Below are 25485 nucleotides of genomic sequence, written 5' to 3'. Positions count from 1 at the left end.
GATAGCGTAGAATATTACACCACTGTAATGCACCAGGGCTGCAATCAGAAAGACGTTCTGCCATTCCTCACGGGTCTGAAAGAATGGTGCAGGTCTCATTAAGTTTCCAGTAATAAGAAATATCCAAATTACACCATGAATTAGCTCATATTGAGGAATGACTGTGATCACTGTTTGATTCCTGATGCTGAAGATAGAACAAATTATGAGAACCATTGCAAAGATTTTTTTTTATCTATAACTACAACAGATATAATAAAACTTAGGTTTCTTTTTTGGTTTTTTCTCACAGTAAAGTTTCTCTCTTGCATGTGAAATATTTGTGGAGTTGGAAATGCAGGGATTTCTCTAACAACTACACAAATATTATTGTAAATCAATATCAATGTTTGCTACCATGGGGGTATGGATGCATTGCAGAGGAGTTTTCCAAGCCCTGTAAGCATTGCACAGTTGTATGGAGATACTACAGAGACTCAGACTCAGGTGGTATTAAATAATATCTGCCTACACAGATAATTAGTTATAATAGCTGAGAATTAGGCCAAAGCAGTAATTAAAAATGCATGTTTAAGACAAACAAAAAGCAGCTGCAGAGACAGTGATGGAATGGCATCCCCAGGAATCTTTGAAATGTCTTACATTTGTTGCATTACCTAACCTTTTCCCAGAAAACATGGAGAAATGTTACCTTATGTTTTGTCATTGCACCAACGATGAGTGGGCACACCATTCCCGACAGCGTCCCCACGCCATTGGAGATCCCCATCAGAATGCTGGCATAACGAGGGGCTATGTCCAAGTGATTCACATTGAAGCCTACAAAAAATGAGAGAAACAGCCAGCTGAACAGCATTGCACTACCCGGCCAACAGGGCTTTCTGCAGCCATTCTGGCTGAGGAAGACTAAAAAGGTTAGCAACCTCCCTCCTGCACCTCTGAAGATTATGTAGTATAGAAAATAAAGTTTATTTTGGCCCTGTTTAAAGTGTCTGTACTTTCCATTTTCTCATACTGGAACAGTGAACTTTGCAAATATTTTGAATTAAGGAATCAACACCTCAAATTAGTGAAGTCTTCTATCATTTTATTTATGTAGTAGTGTTTTTAATTAATTTCTTTTGGTGTTTTAACCACATGAGTGGTTTAACAGAGTTTAACAGCGTAATAAAAAAATTGAATATAAACCAGTAGGAAAAACGATTATCCTTAGTGTAGTGTGTCTTCTGAGCACATATTTTATTAAGAAATTAAAAACAAATACTAAATATCAGCTCAGATATTTATCATTCCTTAGGTAATGAAAATTAGTCATATTAAGTATGGTAGATCGCAAGAAGTGACAATTAATTCCGAGGGCATGGTAATAAATAAGGTAAGAAATAGACTACTGGGAAAATCCTGCAATAAAAGTTGATTGATAGAAATGACCAGCTATGCAAGAACCTCGTAACTGAGCAGCAAAACCACTTCCCATCTGCAGAATCCTGAAATAACTGAACACCAGCAGTTACTTTGCTGGTCAATTTTGTTCAATAGATCCATGTTCTTGGCAGTCTTCTTGAAAGATCTTCAATCTTAAGAAAAATCTTTAATCTTCATAGAAAAATGAGTTTTTTTCAGTGATGCTGGTACTGATGGTGCCACAAAACAGCTTGAGACTACAAAACGTGGGTAAGACTCATGAAAGTGTTAGAAACAACTTCTGGAGAAGGGCTGGATGTAGGAGGCATCAGAGGGAGGGCTGACGTAGGAAGCAGAAATTGAGTGCTAGGGTTGGGGACAGAACTGCAACTGATAGCCTTTGTGCAACTATTCACTGCAGAGTAATTCTCTCGCTCCCTCTCTGTCTCTCTTTTTCGTTTTAGGCATACAGATAAATAGGATGAAAAGGTGACTGACAGTGTAAAAGTATATTAGAAAATAATAGCATAAAGCTGATGTAAATTTGGATCAGTAAAGAGCAGGGTCTTTTCAAAGCTTCTATTGTGTGCAACACGTTTCATAGACACCGAAGTAAATTAATTCTGATATGGGATGAAATAACAAACACCCCATAGGTTACCACATTAAGAGCAAACAAAATAATAGAAATTATGACAGTAAGAATAGTGAGGATAATAACATCACTTTTATCATGAATAGTAAAAGCAAGAATAAGATTAATTCTTACCTGAAATTGCAAAGCCACTGAAGCCTACTGCTAACACCAGAAAGGAAATAGCCACACCTTTTGTGTGAGAATAACCAACCACCAAAAGCAAGGTTGCTTCCATCCCAAAGCCTTCCAATGAAACACATGAGAATGAATTAAATTTAAATTTCTATTTGCCATGAAAATACTAATAAGCACTATCCAGAGTAGCAGCTTAAAATGAGAGAAAATTACTTGGTATCTTTTAGTTGTTCTTGAACGCAATTGGGAGCTTCATGCATTTGCAGAAGTATTTGTATATTTATTGTTTGAGAATATATTATTTTTTTCTCCTCATTCACTGCTGTATACATGACCCAAACAGTTGGTGAAGTTAATTCACTGTATTCACTGAGCAAGACAGGAAGACAATTGAGAAAGCAAGTATGTGCAAAGAGCAGAAAAATTCACAAACCCACAAACATTTGAGTGAAAGAAGAAAAACACTTGCCTTCAATTTCTCATGATTGTAGTGATACAAGAAATTCTTGGTAAATGGAACAAAAGAGTGTTTTACATACAACTGTGTTACCAAAAAAACAGGACATCCCTGAGCATCACAGGGAACTTCCAGTCTCTGCCATTACTGGAAACTAATATTTTCTAATATGTAACATTAAAATCCTTCTGTTTTGTTTTGTTCTAATGACACTATTAATATGCCCTGAAAATCCAATTAATTTAGCCATCCTTTCTGAAGATGCATAGCCAAGTTATGTGATATCACTGGCTGCAGGCATCTCTATCTCTAGGAGTCCATGCCATCTATAAATAATGCAAGCCAGCAATTGGCAGAGGGCAACTAACTACTCCACAGGCTGTCTGGCTTGAAATCTTTTCTCTAATTCAATATCAACCCCACATGTCACTGATTTTTCAGTTCAGTGATGGAATTGGAAACAAATTATTTTTTGCTGAGTTAAAATTTTCTTGTTCATCTTTCACTTTTTACACCCACCCTAAACCTTCCAGCCTAAACTTGTCAGTGGGCTCTGCTGGGAGTAGCAAATGACCAGTTACTTCAAGAACATACCCACTGGGAAAGGGTCTCTCCAGCACCATGGTACAGGGTTAACTTTGTCTGTATGAGTTTGCAGGATGAGACCTATTTGATCATACTATGCTATTGCCCATTCAATTATTAACCAGACTTCTTGTCTCCTCCTTTTTTAAAGAGTGCTCATATGAGTAAGGATTTATGTCATGAGGCATCAGCTCTCCACTAAACACTTCAGATTAACCAGCTATAAATGCAGTATTGAGTAAATTGTCTCTTGTTACAATTAAACGTGGGCAAAACTATGATACTTGGACTGATTGCAGCACACAATTGAAATGCCATATTTTCAGAATCTAATAGTACCTCCACAGTTCATGACCTTCCTTACAGTGGTAGTGGTTAAGATCTTCCTGCTCCGTAAGAAGTCAGCTAGTTGCCCTCCGATGGGCACAATGATTGTCATGACCATGTGAGGAACTGCAGACAAAAGGCCAACCTGCAATTAGACAAATGTGTGCTTAACTGTCATTTCTCCTTCAAGATTTAGAGGCAAGAGAACAGGAACCATAATGATTCTTCACCTCTTTTTCCCTGGATCATTTTATCTGATTACAGCATGTGCTCAAAACTGGGTGAGGGAAGAAAGGTCTCCTTGTGGCCCACGAGGAGAAACCAGAACACAAGTGAGAATCTCACTTTAGATATGCCATGCAATATCCCAAGTACTCATGGGTACTCTAAAGAGTTGCACAGTTCATATTAAATTCTATTGCAGACGTCACAAAGCCTTGTCATTTGTGTCCTCATACTGAAGTTCTCTATCTTGGTTTTCAACTGCATTTTTATATTTTTGTTATTCATGTTCTCAAGGACCTCCTTCCTGAACAACAAATCAATCCCTGTTACCTGCCTTTGTTTAAAAGGAGGAAGCACCTGCACATTGTACAGGGACTGAAGACCATACAGCATAAAACCTGACATCATGATATAATTTTACAAATTATTCAATAATCATATGTGTAAAAACATGGATTTATTTTTATTCTTGTAGGATTACAGCCTACAAACTGATGTTCACCTTCTTTTCATTTTCCCAGAATCCCAGAATTGTTGAGGTTGGAAGGAGCCTCCTTCTGCTCAAGCTGGATTGCATAGAGAATGATGCCCAGAAATGTCCAGACAGCTCCTGAGTATCTCCAAGGATGGAGATTCCACAACCAAGTAACCAGGTAATTTTTATCCTCTTCTTGATTTTTGTGACTTTTCATTAGCAATGAATATCAAAGGATCTGAGGACTCTGAGGAACAGAGTGCTCCTAGCAGCAAAAAGGTGTTTCCTTATGTTCAGAAGGAACCTCCCATTTTCCAGTTCATGCCCAGAGCACTACTGAAAAGAGCCTATTTTCATCTTCTTTACACTCTCAGATATTTGTATATATAGATGAGAACCCTGCTGAGGCTTCTCCTCTCCTGGCTAAACAGTCCCAGCTCTCAACCTTTTCTCATAGGAGAAATATTTCCATTCCTTCATTGGACTCTCAGGGGATGAGTGGGAATGATCTCTCTTGTACTGTGGAGCCCAGAACTGGACACAGTACTTCAGGTGTGTCCTCACCAGTGCTGTGTAGAGGGGAAATATCACCTTCATTATGTGGTGGCCTTTTCATGATGCAGCCCAGGATACCATTAGTCTTTACTGAAAGGACACACTGCTGGCTCATGTCCAGCCTGGGGTTCTGCAGGAACCCCCCCCCAGGTTCTTTTCTGCTAAGCTGCTTTCAAGCACCATACTGGTGCATGGGCTTGTTCCTCCCCAGGTGCAGGGTTTTACACTTTCCCTTACTGGGCTCCATGAGGCTTCTCTCAGCCTGCTTCACCCGCCTGCCAGGGCTCCTCTGTACAGCAGCACAACCCTGCAGTGTAGCAGCCACTGCTCCTAGTTTTGTGTCATCTGCAAACCTGACGAGGATACACTCTGCTGCATCATCCAGGTCATTAATGAAGATGTTGTTAGCGTGCGGAGATATATAATCACACAGGCAATTATATGTAGGTGCTTTTATTAAGAGCTCTGGCAATCAGGGGCGCTTTCGCCTCAGATCTGATTCCGCCATACATTCAAGAGGAACGGGTTTTTATATTCTATCGTTATATAACTTACATGTTAATCATTAAACGTATATTGTTCTATTGTATACATAGATTTTCAGCTAAACATAGCTCTCTTAAGTTCCCAGTGTAGTTTCTCATGATTCTTCCTATGATTATATAATAATTATATTTAATTACTAAACAATCATCACATCTAACAATTATATCATTTATCATACTGCTTACGTGAATGCACTGATCTGAGAAAACACAAAGCCTAACATTTTCAGAATCTATCTTTAGCATTTTCCAAGGTCCCATTATCAATGTCAAATAAGATCAGACTCAGTACAACCCCTGAGACAGAGTTTTAGTGATCAGCATGTCATCTTCTAGAAGCTTTTCTTTTAAGCAGTCATTTAGTCAGAAGATTGAGTTTACTTTCAGCGATGTGCAATCTCATTACATTGACAGTTGGTTTTATACTGGTCTTAAATTAGTGAAGTTCACAGAGACACAACTAGCATTAATGAAAAGCAGCTCAGAATAGACAGATGTACTTTTTCTTAATATCCCTCTTCATCTCCATGCTGTACTTGCCATTTAGACTGTCATTGCTACCATGGCGCAACATTGCTTCTCTTGCAGAAGCTGGGCACAAAGTGCTCCCAGAACAGATAAATAATTATGTTCTTTGTTATCAGCCTTAGACTTGTTTGAAAATAATTACCACATAGCAAGTTTGTTTGCTAAATGAAAGTTTTTAAAACTTTTCTAAAATAATTATTCTATACTCCTCATTCATGCTCCGAAGAGGGAGTGTAACAATTCCGAATTTAATGAAATGGTGGTGTCAAGGAATATAAACCTATAAAGAATTTGATCTTCATAGCTAATGAAAAGTCACAAAAATCAAGAAGAGGATAAAAAATACCTGGTTATATGCTAAATGGTCAACAGTAACAAAATGTGCATTTCTATTGACTTGCTTAGTGGTTTTTCATTATATGTGGGGTCATTTAATCAATTATTTCCCAAAATAATTTCTCCATTCTTTCCTTTTTATAATCATTTCATGCTCGCATACTTTTAATTCTATCAGGTCAGGAGAAGTATGTAATCCCAAATACTGAGAATAATCTAATGTAATTATTCCAGGTCTATCTGGTTCTCCTCAAATAACCAAACCATAGCAGTAAGTGCCATACCCAGTTATTTCTTTAACATCTCCAGGTATGATGTTCACCCCCTCTCTGGGCAGACCATTCCAATATTTAACCACCCTTTCAGTGAAGAAATCCTTCCTGATGTTCAATCTGAACCTCCCCTGCTGCATCTCCTAGGTCACTGCTTATTCTCAGACATTTACCTTGCTTATTGCAAATCCAAAGACTTCTTCAAAGTAAGCAGGCTGACTTATAAGGAGCAAATAGAAGGTCCAGCTTCTGCAGAAGTTTGCCACAATGATTGCATAAACTGGCATTGAAGTGAAAAATCTCTTCCATGGAGTACTAAATTTCTAAGGGAAAAAAACCCAAAAAATTGGGTAGATAATAAAATAAAGAACCAATATCTTTTATTATCAAGCCTATTAGATACGTTGCATACAACTTACATCACAGATCACTTAAAAAGCAAGTGAAATATATCTTGAATTGTTGGCAAAAATGAGGTAGAGAAATTTTCTTAGAAGTTAGGACGTTAAAGGTGGATACTGCACTGCTATTGCCCTGCTTACTGAAATTACATGATGTCTTCTGGAATCCTGCTAGTGGGATAACAGAAGCAGCAAAAGAATCAATGAAAACTAGAGAAACCTTGTGCCGTTCCCCGCTTTTTGGCTGATGCAGTTTGAGACATTCTATTTAAAGGAGTGGGAAAAAAGGGTTATTCAAGCTAAGACACATGCAGTAGCATAGCAATAAGCAGCTACCTGATTCAGCCTAATTAGTTTAATTCCAAAAAAAAAGGCCTGTGATACAGAATTTGATTTCTGTCACTTGCTTTTTTGGCATTTTCAATTAGTATTATGCTCCAATACTCCATACAGCAGGAAACATACTTCAGAGACCTATTGATTTTTAATAGAATTTCAATCAGAAGCTCAGATCTGTAGCTGTGGCAATACACATTGATATTCTCCTTTTTTTTTTTTAAATGTTAATTGTGTTCTACAGGCCACGGCACACCTGCGGTTGTGTGTGCGCCCATGAAGTTGGTACCAGTTTCCTCTGCATAAAAACCATCATATTGCAAGGAAAATCCATGACCTGGAACAAGTGTGTGTGTGTGTCTCCAGCCAAGACTTGATCAGACAAATTTCAGATGCATGCCCAAAAAGACAGTCTGGTATTTTACACTCCTAGCAAGGCTGTTACCCAAAACATGTAGAGGAAAAATGTGGAGTTACTTTGTTCCAGAATGTTCAAAGCTGAAAGCTAAGAATGAACAAGAAACACCTTTGTTTTTCACTACTGGCAGAAAAAGTTGCCTAAGGGAACGGAGGGAAATTTGATGGGAAAACAGGTTTTAAGTCAAAGTTTCCAGGATCTTATCAGGGAGAGGATGAGAAGTCCTAAAGGACCTGAGCTGCTGTGAGAGTGAGCAGGGCAGAAACCCAGTCCTTGAGCTATTAGATTTGCAAACATCTTTAATAGGAGTTCAAAAGGCAGCTGGATAATTTAATATCTGCAGTCAAATTCTTATTTAGCTAAATCCATGAATATTGTTTAGAACAACATGACACTTACTCAAGTGCAGGAGACCAGAATGTGTCGTTCCGATTCCCAACCCATCCCTTCCCTCCCTAAATCAGAGAAGCTCGATAAGCCAAGAGCTTCAACAGCATTACGAGTTTTCCTCATCCAGTCCAGCTGCAAGAGCCTGATTCTGTAATTTTCTTGAAAGAAAAAGCCCCTAGTTCAGCTAACAGTATCCATCCAGTCATATGCTGATCTTGTACAAAGTGCTCACAAATGACAACAAAGAAAGCCTTTTTTTTACTTACGCTTGCATTAGCTAGGCTGGCTCCTTCTCCTATACTTGTTTCTATATATATCCTTTCTTCACTGGTTATTGTTGGATGCACAGCAGGGCTCTCATAGGCATGAAGCAGCCAAAACACGTACCAAACAATCCCAAACATTCCTGAAGAGGCAGGAAAAGCAACTTGGTTTTCAAAGACAATAAAGCTACATTTCAGGATCTGCAAGTTTGTTTCAAGTGCCATTTAAACAAAACCTGCAAAGAAATTATGCCCAGAGAAGTAACAAAATATGGCAACTAACTTAGTGTATATTGTATGCCTGCTTGCAAAGCATTTGAGCATTTTGTCACTTTTATTACATTATGCATGGGGCAAAGAAAAGGCAGGAAGAAAACTCTCTGCAGAACCTAGGGGGAAAAAAAGCAGACAGGCCATAAAGTGGTGGGAATCTGCACGAAGGGACTTCACTGTCAGGTGGCAATGGCAAATCTTGTGCTGTGTCCTGTATTTCCAGGGAAGACAGAGAAAACCCACTTTAACTGGGCTTCTGATGTGCAAAGCTGGTTGCAGCCACCTCTGCCATACGCTGTGAGGGGAAGAATGAGGCACCACAGACTTTGTGGCTACAAGGCCATACCCATGAGACCACTTTGTAAAGGTGGCATTGCTTCATAAAAGATGGCAGCATGGGGAAGATTTCTCAGGGCAGAATTTTTCAGATCCATTTGGCTACCGGTCAGCAGCATTTGCTGTCATTTTTGCTGTTAGTGAGCACTCTGGGGCAAGTCCCACACAAGTGTTTGTGCTGTGGAGGAGCAAGTGTTTGTGTTGCAACTGCATCCAATCCTGTCACTGGGCGACTATGGGCTGCAGCCTGGTCATTATAATTTTACAACCTTTTGTAACAGATGAGAACGAACTGAAGCTCTCAGAATCTGCAATAAGTAGGGAATAAATTGGAGTACCCATTTGCAACCTCTTCATTCATCAAAACAACTTTGATCCATCCTTGTTAGACAGGTTTTAGCAAACAACTGGCAGTACTGATCTAGTGGCAGATGTCCTTTATGTTAGGCAACTCACCATAAATATAAAAGACTGATGACCATCCTATGTACTGTACCAGCACACCTGCCAGGGGCATGGCCACCACTGCGCCTGCGTAAGACCCTGAAGAGAAAACAGATCAGTAAAACATGTCTGCTGTGGTAGGTGTGCCCAGCTTTCAGAGCACATGATCCAGACAGATGCTCATGAGAGCAGAACTGGAGGGATGTGTTTGACTGACTTTTTATGAACTTGGGGAATGGGATGGAAGCTGCAAAATTTTGACTGGGGTGACAGGAAGCACTGACCCCTCATGCATCACCAGTCTCATTTTGCAGAGTTGTGCCCTGTAGGGAAATAGGGTTTGCAAATCCACAACTGATGACAGATGGCTGCAGAGACATAAGCTATATGTGTTCTCTTGAGTGAGAAATCGCACCTGGCACTGTGATGTGTGAGGTGAGTTTTGGAGAAGATAATGGACCAGGTTTCAGAAGTTTTGTGGAGGAATCCTGATGACTGCAGGTATGTTGGGAGGCTCTTGTCATGGTCCTATGACTACACAAGCACTGGTAGCAGAGAGGTTGTTCAAACCAACCCTGAGTCTGTGGAACCACGCTTAATTCATATCAACAACATAAACAAACAGCTGGAATAAATAGGCAAATGTTGACAGGGGGATAAAAGAGGATAAAAATGTGGTCTGTGCCAAGGTTTCTGATTGGGAAATACATAATACTGGTGAAATGTATTTCTAAGTGTCTTGTGGAAAGAGATGAGTATTTAAGTGCAATCTAGATAATAGGTTTCAGTGCAAGACAGTGCCAATGGCTTTATATGTGAAGAGTGTTGCTCTGAATTATTCTAGGAAATATGATACTTGTGGTTTTGAGAGTAGTACATGTTTTGTTAATAAACATTTATTAATGCTCTACTCATTAGCAAATACTTCTTTGCAATGGTTCACAATGATCCTTCTCCCTCATCTTCATGTAATTAATTTTTCCTACAGCTTTCCTACAGAAAAGCCCTAGGCCAAAATGTAGATAGAAAAACCAGAAACCTGCTTAACCTGGATTTTCCTAATTTTTCCATTGCTCCTATGCACCTTTCAAGTGCAAGGATCAGCGACCTGTAGATACTAAAATGGATGTCGAGCTGAAGGATGGATCTTTCTCTAGAGATCCCATGCTAGGAATTTCATGGAGGGAACATTGAGACTGGAGAGGCTATTCTTTGGGTCTTTTCTTCTGCAGGAAGTGAAAACACCTAAATAATTAAAACCTGAAGCCATCTGTAGTAAAAATAAAATTCCCATAATATACAAACATGGATTTTTTTCCACTTGCTTCACTCTTCCTTTTATTTTCTATCTCTTTTTTAGTGCTGTATTTTCCCCAGCCATACAACTCTACTGATGATGGACAGAATTTTTTTTCCTGTGACTTTTACATCTTTACTGAACACTTTCTCCTACAGACCTTCATCTTCAGCTGTCAGCATTGGAAAGGGACACAGAGAAAAGAGTAAAGTGCATGTTTGATCATAACTCAAAATAGAAGGAAGCAGGACAGCTGCTGGCAAGAAGTTACATCACCTTCGCTGCAGTATATTGAGCAAACAGCCTAAAGTAATGAAGATAATTTCAGACCATTTTTAAATGTGTGCTTGTTTAGGAGCATCCACTGAGTATGTAAAATAAATGGAATCCCTAAGGATGATGCAAATAAAAAAATACAATATAATTTCTCTCATGTGAACCTCTAGACTTATTAGTCTAGAAGTTTAGTTTATTATGAGAGTTTATTATGAGAGCCATTTTGAGTGTTGGCTTTAAATGATAAAATGATGGCATGTTAAACAAAAAAGGACTCACAAGTTCCTAAGCTTAGACTACAAGGTGATGTAGCAAAGGGCAGAGTGTCTGTGCAGCTCCTTCCAATAATGGAATTAATAAAATAAATCTAATAAGGATACATGCTTACAAGAACCATACCAGCCCCTGGACTCGCTCCTTCCAATAATGGAATTAATAAAATAAATCTAATAAGGATACATGCTAACAAAACCCACCCCAGCCCCTGGACTCACCACAGAATGAAGTGGTAGCCAGCCTGCTCCTCTCCAGCGGCGGGGCCCACTTACTCCACATCCCATGGCAGGCTGGGTATGTGACGCCCTGGCAGACATTTCACACATCACATGATTTGCTTTCACTGCATTCCACTTGGAGTAGTTGCTGATGCTATCCCTACTGCCTAGCTGCTTGTCACCATGGACTGATACAGGAAGGGTAAGATAAGTCTGGAAGAACTCGATTGCTTGAGTAGGAAGTTGTCACACTATTCTGAATTAACCTATTACCTGAATAGTAATATGTTCTGAAGTAAAAACACTGTTTAGTATATGCAGTTGATGGCACAAGAAAACTAAAATAACTCAAATTGCAGCACCAGAAATATACATTTTTCTTTACTTTAAGTAAACTTAGAAATATAAATCAGTATAATTTAAAATTACAACCTCAAAATGAGGAGCAAGTAAAATTGTATATTGATGAGAAATCCTGATCAAAAGAGATCTTATGACTTCTAGAACCAAATCTCAAAATCAAACTCAGTTTGAAAGGGCCAAAATGGTGTGTGCTCCTACCTCCACCAAACCTTGAAGAATCCTTACAAACATCACACAGCCATAATGCACTCTTGCTGCAGAAGGGATGATCATGTTCAGTGTAGATGTTAGAAAGATAGCTGCACCAAATACCCTATGGAGAAAAGTAGCATGAAAGGGAATACAATTATTATCTATTCTTCAGAACTGCTTCATGTTCCACTTTATAAATACTTATAAACTTAATTTAAAATATTTTGTTACAATACCTTTTCTTTAAAATATGTATTTAAATTGTTTGCATTTCAGTCTCTGAAAACTTGTTGACAGGAAATATATGTGACTTAATTTTTGCATCTGGTCTTATTCACAGTAGGGTTAATGGTTGTGTTCTGGCATGAAAAATTTACAGTCAGAGAACAACACTGTTTTATCTAAATCCTCTACCCCTATTGACAAAAGCAACAACCCACTCATTATCTGAGTGACAAGAAAGCACTAAACAGATGAACACAAAAGCAAAAAAGCTGAGCAGGCTTCTATAAAAATCAGTTCCTTTGTCACTTTTCTAAGTGATTTATATAGAAAACAGTCTGAAAATATGAATTTGAATACAAAGCCCACAGTCATATCTTGACATTTAGGAGACTGCTTTAAAAGTCAAATAAACATTTGACTGAGAAATAAGTATTATCTCTCTGTTGTGATCCCTGAAGAAAAGACTTCTGCCTTTTGCTTTCTTACCACTAATAGGAATATCAGGTCTCTTATCATAACACTATTGACTCAGGGAACTACAGCAAACCATGTGAATTAATAACCATGTGAAAGAAGAAACTAACAAAGAGAACATGTCAAATTATCCAAACAGCTATCTCTAAAGACTGAGTTTCCAATCTCTGCTACTTCCCTTAATGCCAACTCTTAATATGCCTAGGTTGTAAATGCATCATTAATACTGAGTTAGAACCAGTCACTCTTCTACTACTATATTGTTTCCACAGAGACAGCATCTTTTCATCAATTCACTGCCATTTATCCCAAAGAGGTTAGTCTCCACTTCGACAAGAAATATTCCAGGTTTTTTCAATTCATTCACATATTCTTCTGTCCTCTCTACCACAATTCCTGGGCAGCTGCCACTTTTGGATCAAAACAGACTTCTTCAGCTACAGACTCCTCTGCCCAGCAGGGCGCTCTTACTGAAAACTGGTATCAAGAGGTGCCTCGCGTTTCATGCATCCACCAAGCAATTCTGAAATCACATTTAGATGCGTGTTTGAGGATAAGCAGCAAGTCAAAGGGGTGGTGTCAGTAAATGGTTGATGAACTTTTTGGTGAAATGCAGATCTACATCAGTTTGGGTGAATGTATTGAGTAAATTACATAGTGTTAGGGGGTTTGGTGCAAACCCATAAAACACTCAATATTTTCAGCCATTATGAGATCCATTTGAATCCCTCACTATTACAGATAATTCTGTGCATTAGAGAAGTGCCTGGGGTGGGTCATCCATACGTATGTTCAAAGTTGCACAGTTTAAACAAAGTGGCAAAGGAGTCTTTGCCTAAATCTATAAGGTCAGTATTAGCACAGAATCTCTTTTCCAGAGTGCATCTGGGACAAAAGAAAGTTTTTCCTTTTTCTAGGGCTGGTAGGTTCATTGGCCACAGAACCCCTGTTTTCCTGCCCTGTGTCTTAGCAAATAACCCCTGAAACTGAAACTGAAACTTGGCACCGCTGGTGAACCTACCTAAGCTGAAATTGGTTGGGTAAACAAGGAATAAAGGAAAAACATGGACTTAGTGAATCTTATTACTGCAAATAGAAATTCTCTTTGAGGTCAGCTCCTGAGCTATTTTTGTTCCTCAGCAAATTCTACTCCTAAATCCAGTTATGATGAGCAAATCCATAATGTGCTGTTACGGCATAGCTTTAGATTGAGTTGGAAACTCTCACAGGGATAAATGCAGAGCTTTCTGTGCTTGTGAACAGTCTGTACTTAAGGAAACACTCTGCTGACAGAATACATCAACTTATGGTGTAAACATGGTTATTTTACTGTTTGCAAGTAAATTAAGGAAACAAAAGCTAAACTAATAACATGCTGAATTATTCAGCCAACAGTGTGCACATCTGTGTTTTGGAGCCCTTCTGCTGCAAAAGCTGGTGGCAAGGCTAGAAAGGCTGGAGAAGTTATTAAGCTTAGCTAATTTGTTTGGCTTACTTGGCAGATGGAAAAATATTGTGCCTAGGCACTGTTACGTGGTAGAGAAATGAATAATTGAGGATGAGAACAGTGCTGAAGAAGCAGTGCAAACCAAACTCTGAGTAACTTTTGGTTATGGACAGAGGAGAGTAGGACTGAACAGTCTGGGCAATTCTGTGGGATGACTCTGTTCTGGAGAAATTTCCACAAGGGCATATGGGTGGGAAGAACATCCAGGCCATCTTGTAACCCCCCCATAGCTCTTTGCAGAATGCAGAAAGCAAAGTACTTTGATTTGGGGCAAAGTACAACATAAAACTGGTCTTAAAGACCCTTTCCAATTCTGACACTATTTGTAGATAAGTCACATCTTGTTTGCAGAGAACGAAGTTAATACCAACCAACTTTTTTTTTATTTTAATCTGTAGATCCCAAGTACCCTTAATATGCACATCTCATGAGCTCATTCACATCAGCTGTCTTCGGACAACCACCCTCTCTTGTGATAATATTCAAAGTTCTGAAGACCTTTTGATCTAAAGTCCAAAATCAAAGTTAACATTGACAAAATTAACTAGTTTTTCTTATTCACATTTTCAAAAGCAGTCGAATTTAAAAAAAAATGGCTGACAAACACATTGATCATAAAAAAAATATCTGTACAGATTCTCAGACTTCACCAAGCAGAAATCGGGAGGCTCTATTAGAAGTTCCATGCAATCTTAATTACAGTCAGTACTGTATCCAGTCTTGGCAAGGATATTTGTGTTCATGAGGACAGACTTGTGAATTCAGATCATAAATAGTTCTGTAATTTCTTTATTCCCAGCTTCAGTCCACAGGGACTGTGGGCTGTTAAAGGAGGAAGACTAAACACTGCCAGAAAACTGTTGTTTGGTGTTACATTGAGGCAAAGAGCACTAAGACAGCTTCTTAAAGACAAATGCTTCAAACATTGTTGGAAGCATTAGGTGTGATTTTCCTTGAACTCTCCAGAAAGCATTATTGTTTAGAGAAGAAATGTGTAAATATTTGAGATAAACAAGTTAAATTGAAAAAAATCAGCAATAGACCCATGAAGTCATCCTCAGAAATAATTTTTATCAATTATTATTAATGATTAATTATTATTAATAATAATTCTTGATAAATACTGAATTTTCAGCCTCAGATGTGCATTTCTGAAACACTAATTTGCTATTTTAGTAATTCCCATTTACATGGTGTAAAACAGTAGTCAGGCTCTAAAGCTTAATTCCTTTGCTTGTTGTTTTCTTACCTGTTAGCAGCCAATTTGTTTGAGATGAACCCTCCTGGAATTTGTGTCACAATGTAACCCCAGAAAAAAGAGCCATGAATGAGTCCTACAGTCTCTGGATCCCAGTTGAATTGGGCTGTCTGTAAAGGAAATGGGACACATGCTGCAAGATAAAGCATACTCATTGTAAGGTAACTTGCTTACAAGTCACGCAGAAGTCACCCTGCTCCAAATCAAGCCTCTTTACACTGGCTGCTCAGGATTGCTGAGCTTGAAAGCCCCCAGTTAAGGCAAAAGAGTGTTCAATTCCCCTGTGAGATTACTGCTTTTGCTCTTAGGACTGGGAAAGCTTTCAGCCATAAAATAGCTAATGCTGGACCTTCAACTTTGCCACTTGCCACTGCTTCCCCTTGGGCTCCTTAAACTTGAAGCCTTTGCTTTCAAGACTGCTCAGAGTTATAAGAAGGGCCTGATACCTTCCAATGGACATATCCATTTTCCCAAGATTATCAAGGCTGCTTAAATCCTTGATTTGCTTTGTGGTCAGATTTGTTCATGGCTCTCCCTGTCAGGGCCCAACTCTGATCCTCCACTGTCAGCATTAAATGGCATGGAGCAGAAAATAGTTGGAGGCAAGGAGAACATCTGAAGACAAAGAAATCTGAAAATAAAACCAGGTAACACTAGCCAGTGACTAGTTTATCTTTTGTTAGAAGTGATGCCAGAGGAGCCAGTTGTCACTAAAATACCACAGAGAACTGGCAACTGTAGTGACATCTCTTTTTTCGATATTCCTTTCTGCATGTTAAAAGAAAAACAGCTTTTCCTACTGCACTGATTTTTGCTCACAAAGAAGCAAACTGAGAAACAGCTCACTGGTTGACCTACAGCCAGATGGCATTAATTAGCCAGACATGTTTACAGAAGGCCAAAGGGTTTCCTTCCCCATCAGTACTCATTTTGATGTGTCCCACTTTCTTGTGCTGAAGCACTTCTGTTTAAACACCTAACTTTCTACTGGCAATTTCCAGTTGAGTTGCTAGGTAGTGTTAATTTCTGAAGGCAGAAACACCATGAGATATGGAAGAAGGTTCCTCCTGATTCAGGAGATGCTCATGCCCAAACACCATGAATTTAGATTTGTGGAAGAAATTTACTCCCATTTTCTGAAACTACCTCTTCTGAGCTTTCCAACCTACACAGGCACATACTTTCTCTTGCTTAAGTACAGAACCTGGAAGTCCCAGCAGGACCATGGGGAGCCGGGATAGAATAGACTGAATAAATACAAATTCAGTAGGAAGTCTAAACATGGCTCCTATGATCATGAGTCATGGAGACAGACATACTTTTAACATTGGAAATTTATGATAGACATTTTCTGCACTCTTCTTCACCAAAAGTTAAAAGATGTAGGAGAAAAGCTGATGAATATTTGCACAGCATTTCATTCAAGAGTCAAGATTCCTATGAATTTGTTTGGCCAAAAACATTAAAAAGATATCAAAAATAAGTCTACAAGTAGAGCAAATGTAGAGATTTAAGTTCATAAAATTCATAAAGGGACATTTGACATCAAAGCCAAATACCGAGGGAAGATGCTAAGGTATGGATTGAATCTGCTGGGGTGCATTGATAAAGCTGTGTAGGATCTGCTGCGGACCACATGCCATCCACTGCAAATTTTAAAACAGCTTGGCACCTAGCTCTTAATAACTCCAGACAACAATCTACATTGTCAAAAACCTGATGTCTTATTGCCAGTGACTGCTTTAAGGTCTTGAAAATTATCCGATGATATGAATGTAGTGGCTGCAGCCCTACATAAAATAATTGATAATTCCTTCTGCAGCAGCATCAGAGCACATTTCCCTCAGAAAGAGTAAAGAGCAAAAGCTTCTGCCATCACAGCAAAATCTGTCTACATCTGACAGATCAGAGACCTGGGAGACATGCAAATTCAGTTCTCATTTCAGGTACTTATACCCTCTCTATGACACTGCCAATCCTCAGATCTTGAAGGTTTTTCATGTGACTTCATCACCTAAATAGGAATTAAGTGCCCGCACATCTACGTGCATCAAGACTGATGTGTCTCCCTCATTCTGTTTTTTTAATCTGTGTATACGCATGACTTTGCTCTGCGGCATTTGGGTGATTTCGCAGCGGTATCTGCTCAGAGCAGTGAAAGGAAGCTGTTTTCTCACCCTCAGCTCTGGCTTTCCATCGACGTAGACAGTGTTGTTGTTGACCATCTCCACAATGGCCACGCCCAGGTTGCACCTGATGCCGAAGGAGATGCAGAAGCCCAGGCCGCTCATGATGGCGATGATGTAGCGCTTGGGCAGGCCGCAGCAGTGGCACTCGCACAGCGCGGCCCGGCGCCCACTCGCCGCCACGGGCCGCCCCTCTGCCGTCAGCTCCAGGGGCTCCTCCTCCACATTGGTGCCATCGAGCTTCCTAAACACATGAGGGAAGGAAAAATGAAGGCGCCCTGTCATCTCGTAAAATTTGCTGAAACGTGGATGGACAGCTCCATGCTCCAGTCACCTGAGAACTCCTGTTGGGAAGCGCTTGTCTCCACACAGTTGTGACGTGAGCTAATGCTGGGCAGGCTGTGAAAGGTTAGCAGAGATCACACTTTTGCCTGAATGACTTGTGAAGTTTGCACATCTGAACCATCTAGCCAGACAGCCAGCTGCAACAATGTTCACAGGCTCTTCAAGAATGTAACTATGAGATCTACCTAGAGGTCTGTTGTGATAAATTCCATTGATTCTTTGGAAAATTTACGTTTAAATTAAGCATAATTTCTGACAAGATTTACTAAGCAGAGCTGCCAGTATGTTTCAAGGAAAAAAGCAAATACAACACGAAGCGTGGTTTCACTCAGCCCCAAACTTCCTGGAATTTGTTTTCTCCTGCGAGACAAAAATCAGAGCTGCCCAGCAGGGGAGAAGCCTCTCTGGCATCAGATCCTCTATTAAAGACACAAAAGAGACAGGCCCAGACTTTCTTTGCCCATCAGCTACCAACTAACACAGGAGTGCAGCTCCTCAGGCTTTGCCTTTCCTTTTCCCACAGGCAATCTACCTGAGATATTCATATTAAACAAAATGGCACTTCCATGCAATCTGGAATTGCATGATAGTGCAATTAAAATTTAATTTGGTCTCTCAATCTGATTAGGGCTATTAATATTGTGCTGCAGGACCAGACAAGGTCTGTGGTAGGAGAGGTGAGGTAAGAAAGAACTAGACACACCCACCAGACCAGAGCTAAATAATTCCTTTTCTAACATTACCTTTCCAGGTCTATTTTAAAATGCAGATTATGGTTTTTCTGACATGCTGAAAGACTTAAGGACATGGCTAGCTGTGACTAACCTACTGAACACTAACCATAAGCTTAAGGTTAAGCCTTTACTAAGAGAGGCCTTGATCAGGCCTTTCAGTTTTGGCATCACCCTGAACCACTGAGCTCAGGATCCAGCTCTGTTTGTGCCTGCCATGGAGTACTGTGAAAACATGAACAGTTTATTAACCTAAAGGAAGCCCAGCTTGTCATGTAAAATGATGAGATTATTTCATTCACTATATTCTGATCAGGAACAACTTATTTCCTTCTTCCACACATCTGGTTGAGCATATTTGAAATCTAATGTATATATTTGATATGTATTTAAAACATCAATTTTCAGTATGAAAATCAACATAAACAAATGCTGACAGAGGATGGATGGGCTACATCTGACTGGGTTGGGTTTTTTGGGACAGTGTTGGTTAAATCACTGCTTTTCCCAATTGCTTTAAGTCTAATATACTACCCATAATCTAACAGACAGTACTCTGCACTAGACAATTTGCAGATAAACATGGTAAGTATGGCTTCTTGTGCACTTAAATATATCTTTCCAATATAAGGTTTCACTTCAAAATATCATTTTTAGGCTCTAGAGCTAACTGGAGCATCATTTACCATATTATTCCTTTTTACATCACAATATAAACCCATTATTTCAGCCATAGTCATAGCAAAAAGAAAATAAGCATGTTACAGTCCATCAGCTCATGTTTCAAGAAACAGTAGAATCACAGTGTTTTGGGCCAAAAGGGAGCTCCTGGGATTATTTTATTTAAATCCTTTCTCAAACCAGTGCTCACTGCAAAGTTAGACCTTTAGCTCATTGTCAGACTGGAGCAAAGCCTTTGCATTCAAGCAAGGTAACACAGAAAGTGTAATCTTACTGTGATGTTGTTGGGGGTGATGGAGATCTTATGATTCACCTGCAGGGAAACAGCATTTGTTGGTGAAATGGGAGTACAGAGACTAACTCAGTCAGGCACTTGAAAAAGAAGACACCAATATTCTATGCTCTATGTGTTAATAGAGGTAAAGGTAAACAGAATGAGATATCAAAAATATAAAGACCTCAGGAAGTGAAAAAACAATTGAATCATTATTTATTAGAACTGTTGTCATCTCAAAAATGTTATCAACATGCCAAAAGAAATAATTTGTCATCCTCTAACAGAATATAAGATATTGATGGAATTAAATAAATTAACAAATTTCCAAATATTACCAGGCTCTATTTATAAGAGAGACATTAGACTTTAGGGGGTGCATTATTTTGGGCAGCTGGCAAAGATTAGACACTTCATGCAAAGCCAAAACATCTGGACGTTCTCAGCTGGCTGTCAATTCAGATAGGCATGAAAACATCCTTCTGTTCCAAATTCAGTGCTAAAAGTAGTGACCTAGGAGTAGAACTATGGACCAATATTGTCTCTGCAGAGAAGTTCATTATTCTGCTATTGTATTTGACTAACGAAAAGAAGCAAGTTGAGGACTGATCCATCACCCCAAATCCACACAGTTTATTTCCTATTCCCAGAGATTAATTTCAATGCCTCTATACCAGGTTTGTCTCGGAGAAAATTATTTTTCAGTAGCAGTCCAAACATATATGCATTAGAGCAGTGCAGACATTCACACAGTGTCTGCACTGGTTTGGTTTTTTTTTTGTTTTATTTTATTGAACAGGTACATAATGAAAATATGGCAACTCCATGAAATTGTGCAAAATTTATCTTCCAATTGATCCATGTATTTTCATAGTGTTAGTGAAAATTTTTAGTTGTAGACCAATGACTTGGAAGAATACTGCTTCAGGGCCAGTGCTGTCCTCTAATTATCAACCTCATGCAGGAGATGCAGGTGTGCATTTTCCTGCACAGGAAATGTTCACTTCTTAGATCTGTTTTTCCTTTTCTCAGCAAATGTACAACACTTGGTAAGTAAGAAGAGCTAAATTATTTGAATCTGCATCCATATTCTGTGCCCAAATGTCATAATAACTTTATGCAACATTTGTCTTTTTTATTGAATGCCTACTCTGGCATATACAGAATTTTGAAAACATGAAAGAAATTTTAAAAATCCCTATCAGTAATAAATAAAATCCCTAGAGCACATATACATTCAGGTCTCTGTATTTAAGGGGGTTTTAGCAGAGGAATTAGTTCTTTCTAGGTGTACTAGAATTTAATTTTGTTTCATTTAAAACTCATTGATTCTATAGTAACGGGCGAATGTTAATATCTAAAACACATTCTAGAATGGATTTCACCAGATGTGGCAGTCTTTCACAGGCAGCTGGGGCACAGGCATACACAATGTTCAAAGCTCACACCTACAAATCCAGTAACTACAATGATCCCTGCGTAACTTCAGAAACCAGTAATTATCATTATCAATAACCAGAAATACAGTAATTATAAAAAAATATCATTAATCCAAAAGCAGATACAATCTCCTAAGATCTTATTAATTCTTCGAGGATTTTTCCAGGTGATAATTTTCCATAATAAATACTGTATTTGATGCATTGGTACCAAATCCCAGCACAAATACCAAACTCTCTCGAGTTACTCAGGGCCTGGGACCTCTCTGGCTGATTTCTGCACCGTATTTCCATGAAACCCACAGCAAGGCTCAGACATGAGGGACTGCATGGTCCAGGTGCTGCACTCCTGGGCTGCAAGGCAGTCTGTCCTCAGTGCAGTGGCCGAGAACTGCGGGGATGTTTGTCCCTGGGGTGCTGCAGTGCTGCACGAGTGCACTGTGCCCTGGCACTAACAGTGCTACAAAGACATGAATTGTGCATCAGCTGGGTCTGCACACTCCACACTGTGTTTGGTCTGGGAGGCACCAAGCTCCCCCTGCTTTTACACAAAGGGAAAATCTGAGAGGAATAACTCCATGATCCACCCAGTCAGAGGAGCCCTGTCCAATGCAAGCGTCTATCACCCAGCTTCAAGATGCAGTTTTCAGCTATTTAGGCTAATTCACCAAGGGACATCTACAGCAGTCAGCAGTCACATCTACACCTATCAGGGCTACACTTCATACAGCAGCCATGTGGCATAGCCCATATGCCTTTTTACATTAAAAGTGACAAAATTGTAAACTCACTTAAACACCTCCCACTTCATCAAGAAGCCCACAGTTGCCATTAGCTGGTCCAGGACTCCTGAAATCCTTAGAGTAGGGAGAGCCTAAGATCTTACTTCAGTCTTTGGCTTTTTCCTTGACTGGAGTAAGTTCAGAGAAGGACCAAAGTGCTTGTGTCTTTCAAGAAGATCTGCAGGAAATCTTTCTTTTCTGAGAAACATAATGATGACAGAGCCACAACTCTGATATTCATTTGCCCAAGCCTTGAATTCTTTAATTTTTTTCCTGCCTCACTGCATAAAATTAATCTAGAAAAAGTCACTTTTGAATTTAAAAAAATAATTATATAAAGCATTTACAACATTTTCTAAAACGTTTTCTAAGATCTCACAAATTAAACTGCTGTGAACAGCCTAAAGAAAGGATGACTCTTGGATTTCTCAGTTCAGTCTTCCCTGCCTCCCTTCCAGGATCCAGACACCCTGAAGTCACCTCCTGTGAGCAGACTCTTATTTTGCAGCACTCACCAAATAAGCGCACCTGTGAGGAGTGCAGTAAGCTGCTTTATGCTGCTTGTGCTTTAGCACTTGAGCTGGACTGTGGATAATTGCTATGGAGCAGCTGCTCTTGCCAGGCATCTGCTTCTCTCTCATTTGCAAGACAGAGGAAATGTCGCAGGAAAGCATAGACCAGTCATATTTACCAAAGCTAAACATGTTTTTCTACCCACTTTGTCAGTTTTGACATCAACACACCACAGTCAGTGAAGTCACACTTGGATGTGCATTATAATAATCAAGGATGTGCATTATAATAATTCATCAAATTATGATGAATGCTAGAAGAGAAACCAAATTCTTTGCTGATTTCACCACATTAAAGAAAACTGGATTGGATGAAGAGCAAAGTCAAGGTTGCAGCTGGCATATAGGTATATGTGCCACCATATAAAAACACAGGTGTGTGCTCTCATCTGTAGACTAAGCTGTAGAAAATGAAGTTCATATTAAAAACATGCATCTTTCATTCATTTATGGAAACTTTCAAATATGACTGCATATTTCCTACAGGACTTCTCAAGTTGCAGCAATTCTTACTTAGATCTGACTGCAGAGATAATAAAAAGATTTTATAATTTGGATTATTTCCTCTGCTGATTGGTACATCTAAGGAAGGCTCGGAGATGCCTTCATTTAAAACAGAAAATAATTAAGTTCAGCAAACTTTCTTGCACCTCAAGTGATATTTGGGTTAATTTGATTCAGGAGCAGTGTTGCTGAAGTTGGCTGCCTGTACTATCAACTGTGTAGGAACTAGCATGATAGCTTTAATACACGGCAACAAGAGGAGACCAATCTGGATAATCTAAGGTGAGCCCAGTGTACGTATACACCAGATACAAACCTTACAGGTATTTGGTCAAATTGACCAGCAGAGCCCACAGCAAAGAGGATTTATCACTGAATAAATTACTTGAATCAATGTTCTAAAAAATAAACAGGTTTCTTGGAATTACTGTAGAGTATTGTAAAAGTAAAAAAAAAAGCAAAACATCAGGCTTCATCTGTAACCCTGTAAATTAAAACAAGTTAAGTAGAAACTGTGTAGAACACAGATACTCTGATCACATGATAAAGAAATAGAATAACTGCAGTATATGTGTAAATTCTTACACATTTTCTTGTGATCAAAGGCTTGGTTAGATATACTATTTCTTGACTCAAAATAGCATTCTCAATAGAAGGCAAAGGGGTGGATATGAAAGCAAATACAATTCAGTCACTAGAAACACCTTCAGTTAAAATGTTGGCCTGATCCACATAAAGATTTAAAACACAACAAGAAGCATGGAAGAAATGCCACTAATCCCTCTGGCTCTCATCTATTGATTACACAAATAGGTGTTGTCAGTAGCCATTACAAACATAAATAAGCTTCTCTTTAAATGAGAAATATCTTCCCCTTTATGAAACTGGTCATTTCTTACATCAGATTTTCATTTCTCTAAAAATAAGAATCCTCCATTTCTTGGTTCATAAAACCATCAGGTTAAGATGAAAATCTTGAATCTTTTTTCTGCTTTTGATAGCAAACAGCTGCTTCTCCTTATTCTCTCTCTAATTTGCTAGTGTCAGTAAACTCACACATATACATCTCTATTCAATACATTTTCTCTTACTGATTTGGAACAAGTTTTTAAAAACCCCAAACCTGTAATTTAAGAACATTAAGTCTAATTTTAAGAGTGGCATCATTGGGAGTGTTAATTCCCATTAAATTATTGCTTTTTCTCATGCAAGTTAAACCACAGAATTAGTAACATTTAATTATTTAAAGGTTTTTTAATTAAACAGTTCTTCAAGCTCTTTTTAATATTAGAACATTATTTCATAATTTATTTTCACCTTTCTTGTTTAATATAAATATTCTATGATCTACAGTCATATGCTGTTGTAACTGCTCCTTTTACATCTTCTATCTTACAGCAAGCTCTCTCACTCTCTGTACTCGGATATTAATTTTGCAACTCTATAGTCTGTTTTATGTTTATACATTTTTTTCTATACTACATTTCTCTTAATAAATGGCATCAATGAACCTGTCTGGGAATTTTCTGTTGAGTTTTACCTTCTCAGATTCCCCAGCGAGTCACTAATGGTGTTCTTCACCTCTTCCTTTCCTGGGTTAAAAAATCTTTCTTTCAGTGAACCAAGCCCTTTGAAAGGCATTTTGTCTTTCTTCTTCAGTAAATCCCTTATGTTAATGAGCATTCACTTCTGCTGTCATATTTCCCAATGCCAGAGCCGGGAGCCTCCACCAGTCCCCTCGGTGACCTCTGCAACAACAACCAGTTGCTCAAGAAAGGAGTGGGTAAAAAAATAATAATAAAAATATAAAGTCAGATCTTGCAAAGCCAGAAGGGAAAAGCTGTGGAGCAAAGCCCCCCCAGAAGCACTCGGGGGCTCGGCGTGGCCCTGGGAGCAGCTCTGGTACCTGCAGTCGGTACCTGCACGGGGCAGCGGCTCCGGCTGCAGCTGGGAGCTGCAGGTGCTGCTCAGGCCAGCCTCCCTGGGCAGGAGGTGCTGCCTGCTCCACAGGCAAACCTCAGCCTGCCTCGCTGGGGCTCATCCTCAGTGCATCCCTCCCTCCCTCTCTCCCTCTCTTCTTCCCTCCCTCCCTCCCTCCCCTGCCTCTTTCACACCGAGATCCTGTGCAAGGTGGTGCTATAGTAACAGACACAATACCTGTCCTCAAGCCACTCCAGTTCGCTAACAAGACCTCATCTATGGCACGGGTCAGAAATTTATTAAATATTTACGAGACCTTTCTGCAGGGAGGGAATTATTGCAAGTTACAGATCCCATTCACTGTGTACCCCCCACTCAGGGGAGGCCCCCTGCCCCAACACACTTGCTGGTTTGAACCCAAAGCTGCCTTCCCATGCCTGGTCATTTATTATTGATGTTGCTGGGCCCTTGGGCAGACAGACATGGAGGGGCACTGGTGCGATGCTGTTTGAATAAGCAACGGAAGACCAGCCATAAATTGAATCCATTGCATTTTTGAAACACAAAGTGGCTCAAAGAGGTGAACCAGTCCAACTCAGTGTGACTTCGTGACCACAACACTC

The 25485-nt window shown here is 39.3% G+C and overlaps 1 protein-coding gene across 1 annotated transcript in view; it reads right to left on the bottom strand.

Moving 5' to 3' along the window:
• Positions 1 to 24598, bottom strand: part of SLC17A8 (solute carrier family 17 member 8) — a 24875-nt gene extending 277 nt beyond the window's left edge. The window contains 12 exon segments of the mRNA XM_005421616.3: positions 2 to 75; positions 692 to 819; positions 2174 to 2284; positions 3558 to 3690; positions 6655 to 6804; positions 8293 to 8432; positions 9355 to 9441; positions 11410 to 11497; positions 11971 to 12085; positions 15420 to 15538; positions 17606 to 17858; positions 24483 to 24598. Coding sequence (XP_005421673.3) covers positions 2 to 75; positions 692 to 819; positions 2174 to 2284; positions 3558 to 3690; positions 6655 to 6804; positions 8293 to 8432; positions 9355 to 9441; positions 11410 to 11497; positions 11971 to 12085; positions 15420 to 15538; positions 17606 to 17858; positions 24483 to 24583 — 1499 coding nt within the window. The 5' untranslated portion in view covers positions 24584 to 24598.
• Between the last annotated feature and the right edge of the window lie 887 nt (positions 24599 to 25485).

The sequence above is a fragment of the Geospiza fortis genome, unplaced genomic scaffold, assembly GCF_000277835.1.
Source record: "Geospiza fortis unplaced genomic scaffold, GeoFor_1.0 scaffold186, whole genome shotgun sequence".
In the NCBI taxonomy this organism is placed as follows: Eukaryota; Metazoa; Chordata; class Aves; order Passeriformes; family Thraupidae; genus Geospiza; species Geospiza fortis.
The sequence above is the reverse complement of the archived record's forward strand: the minus strand, read 5'-3'. Positions and strand labels throughout refer to the sequence as shown.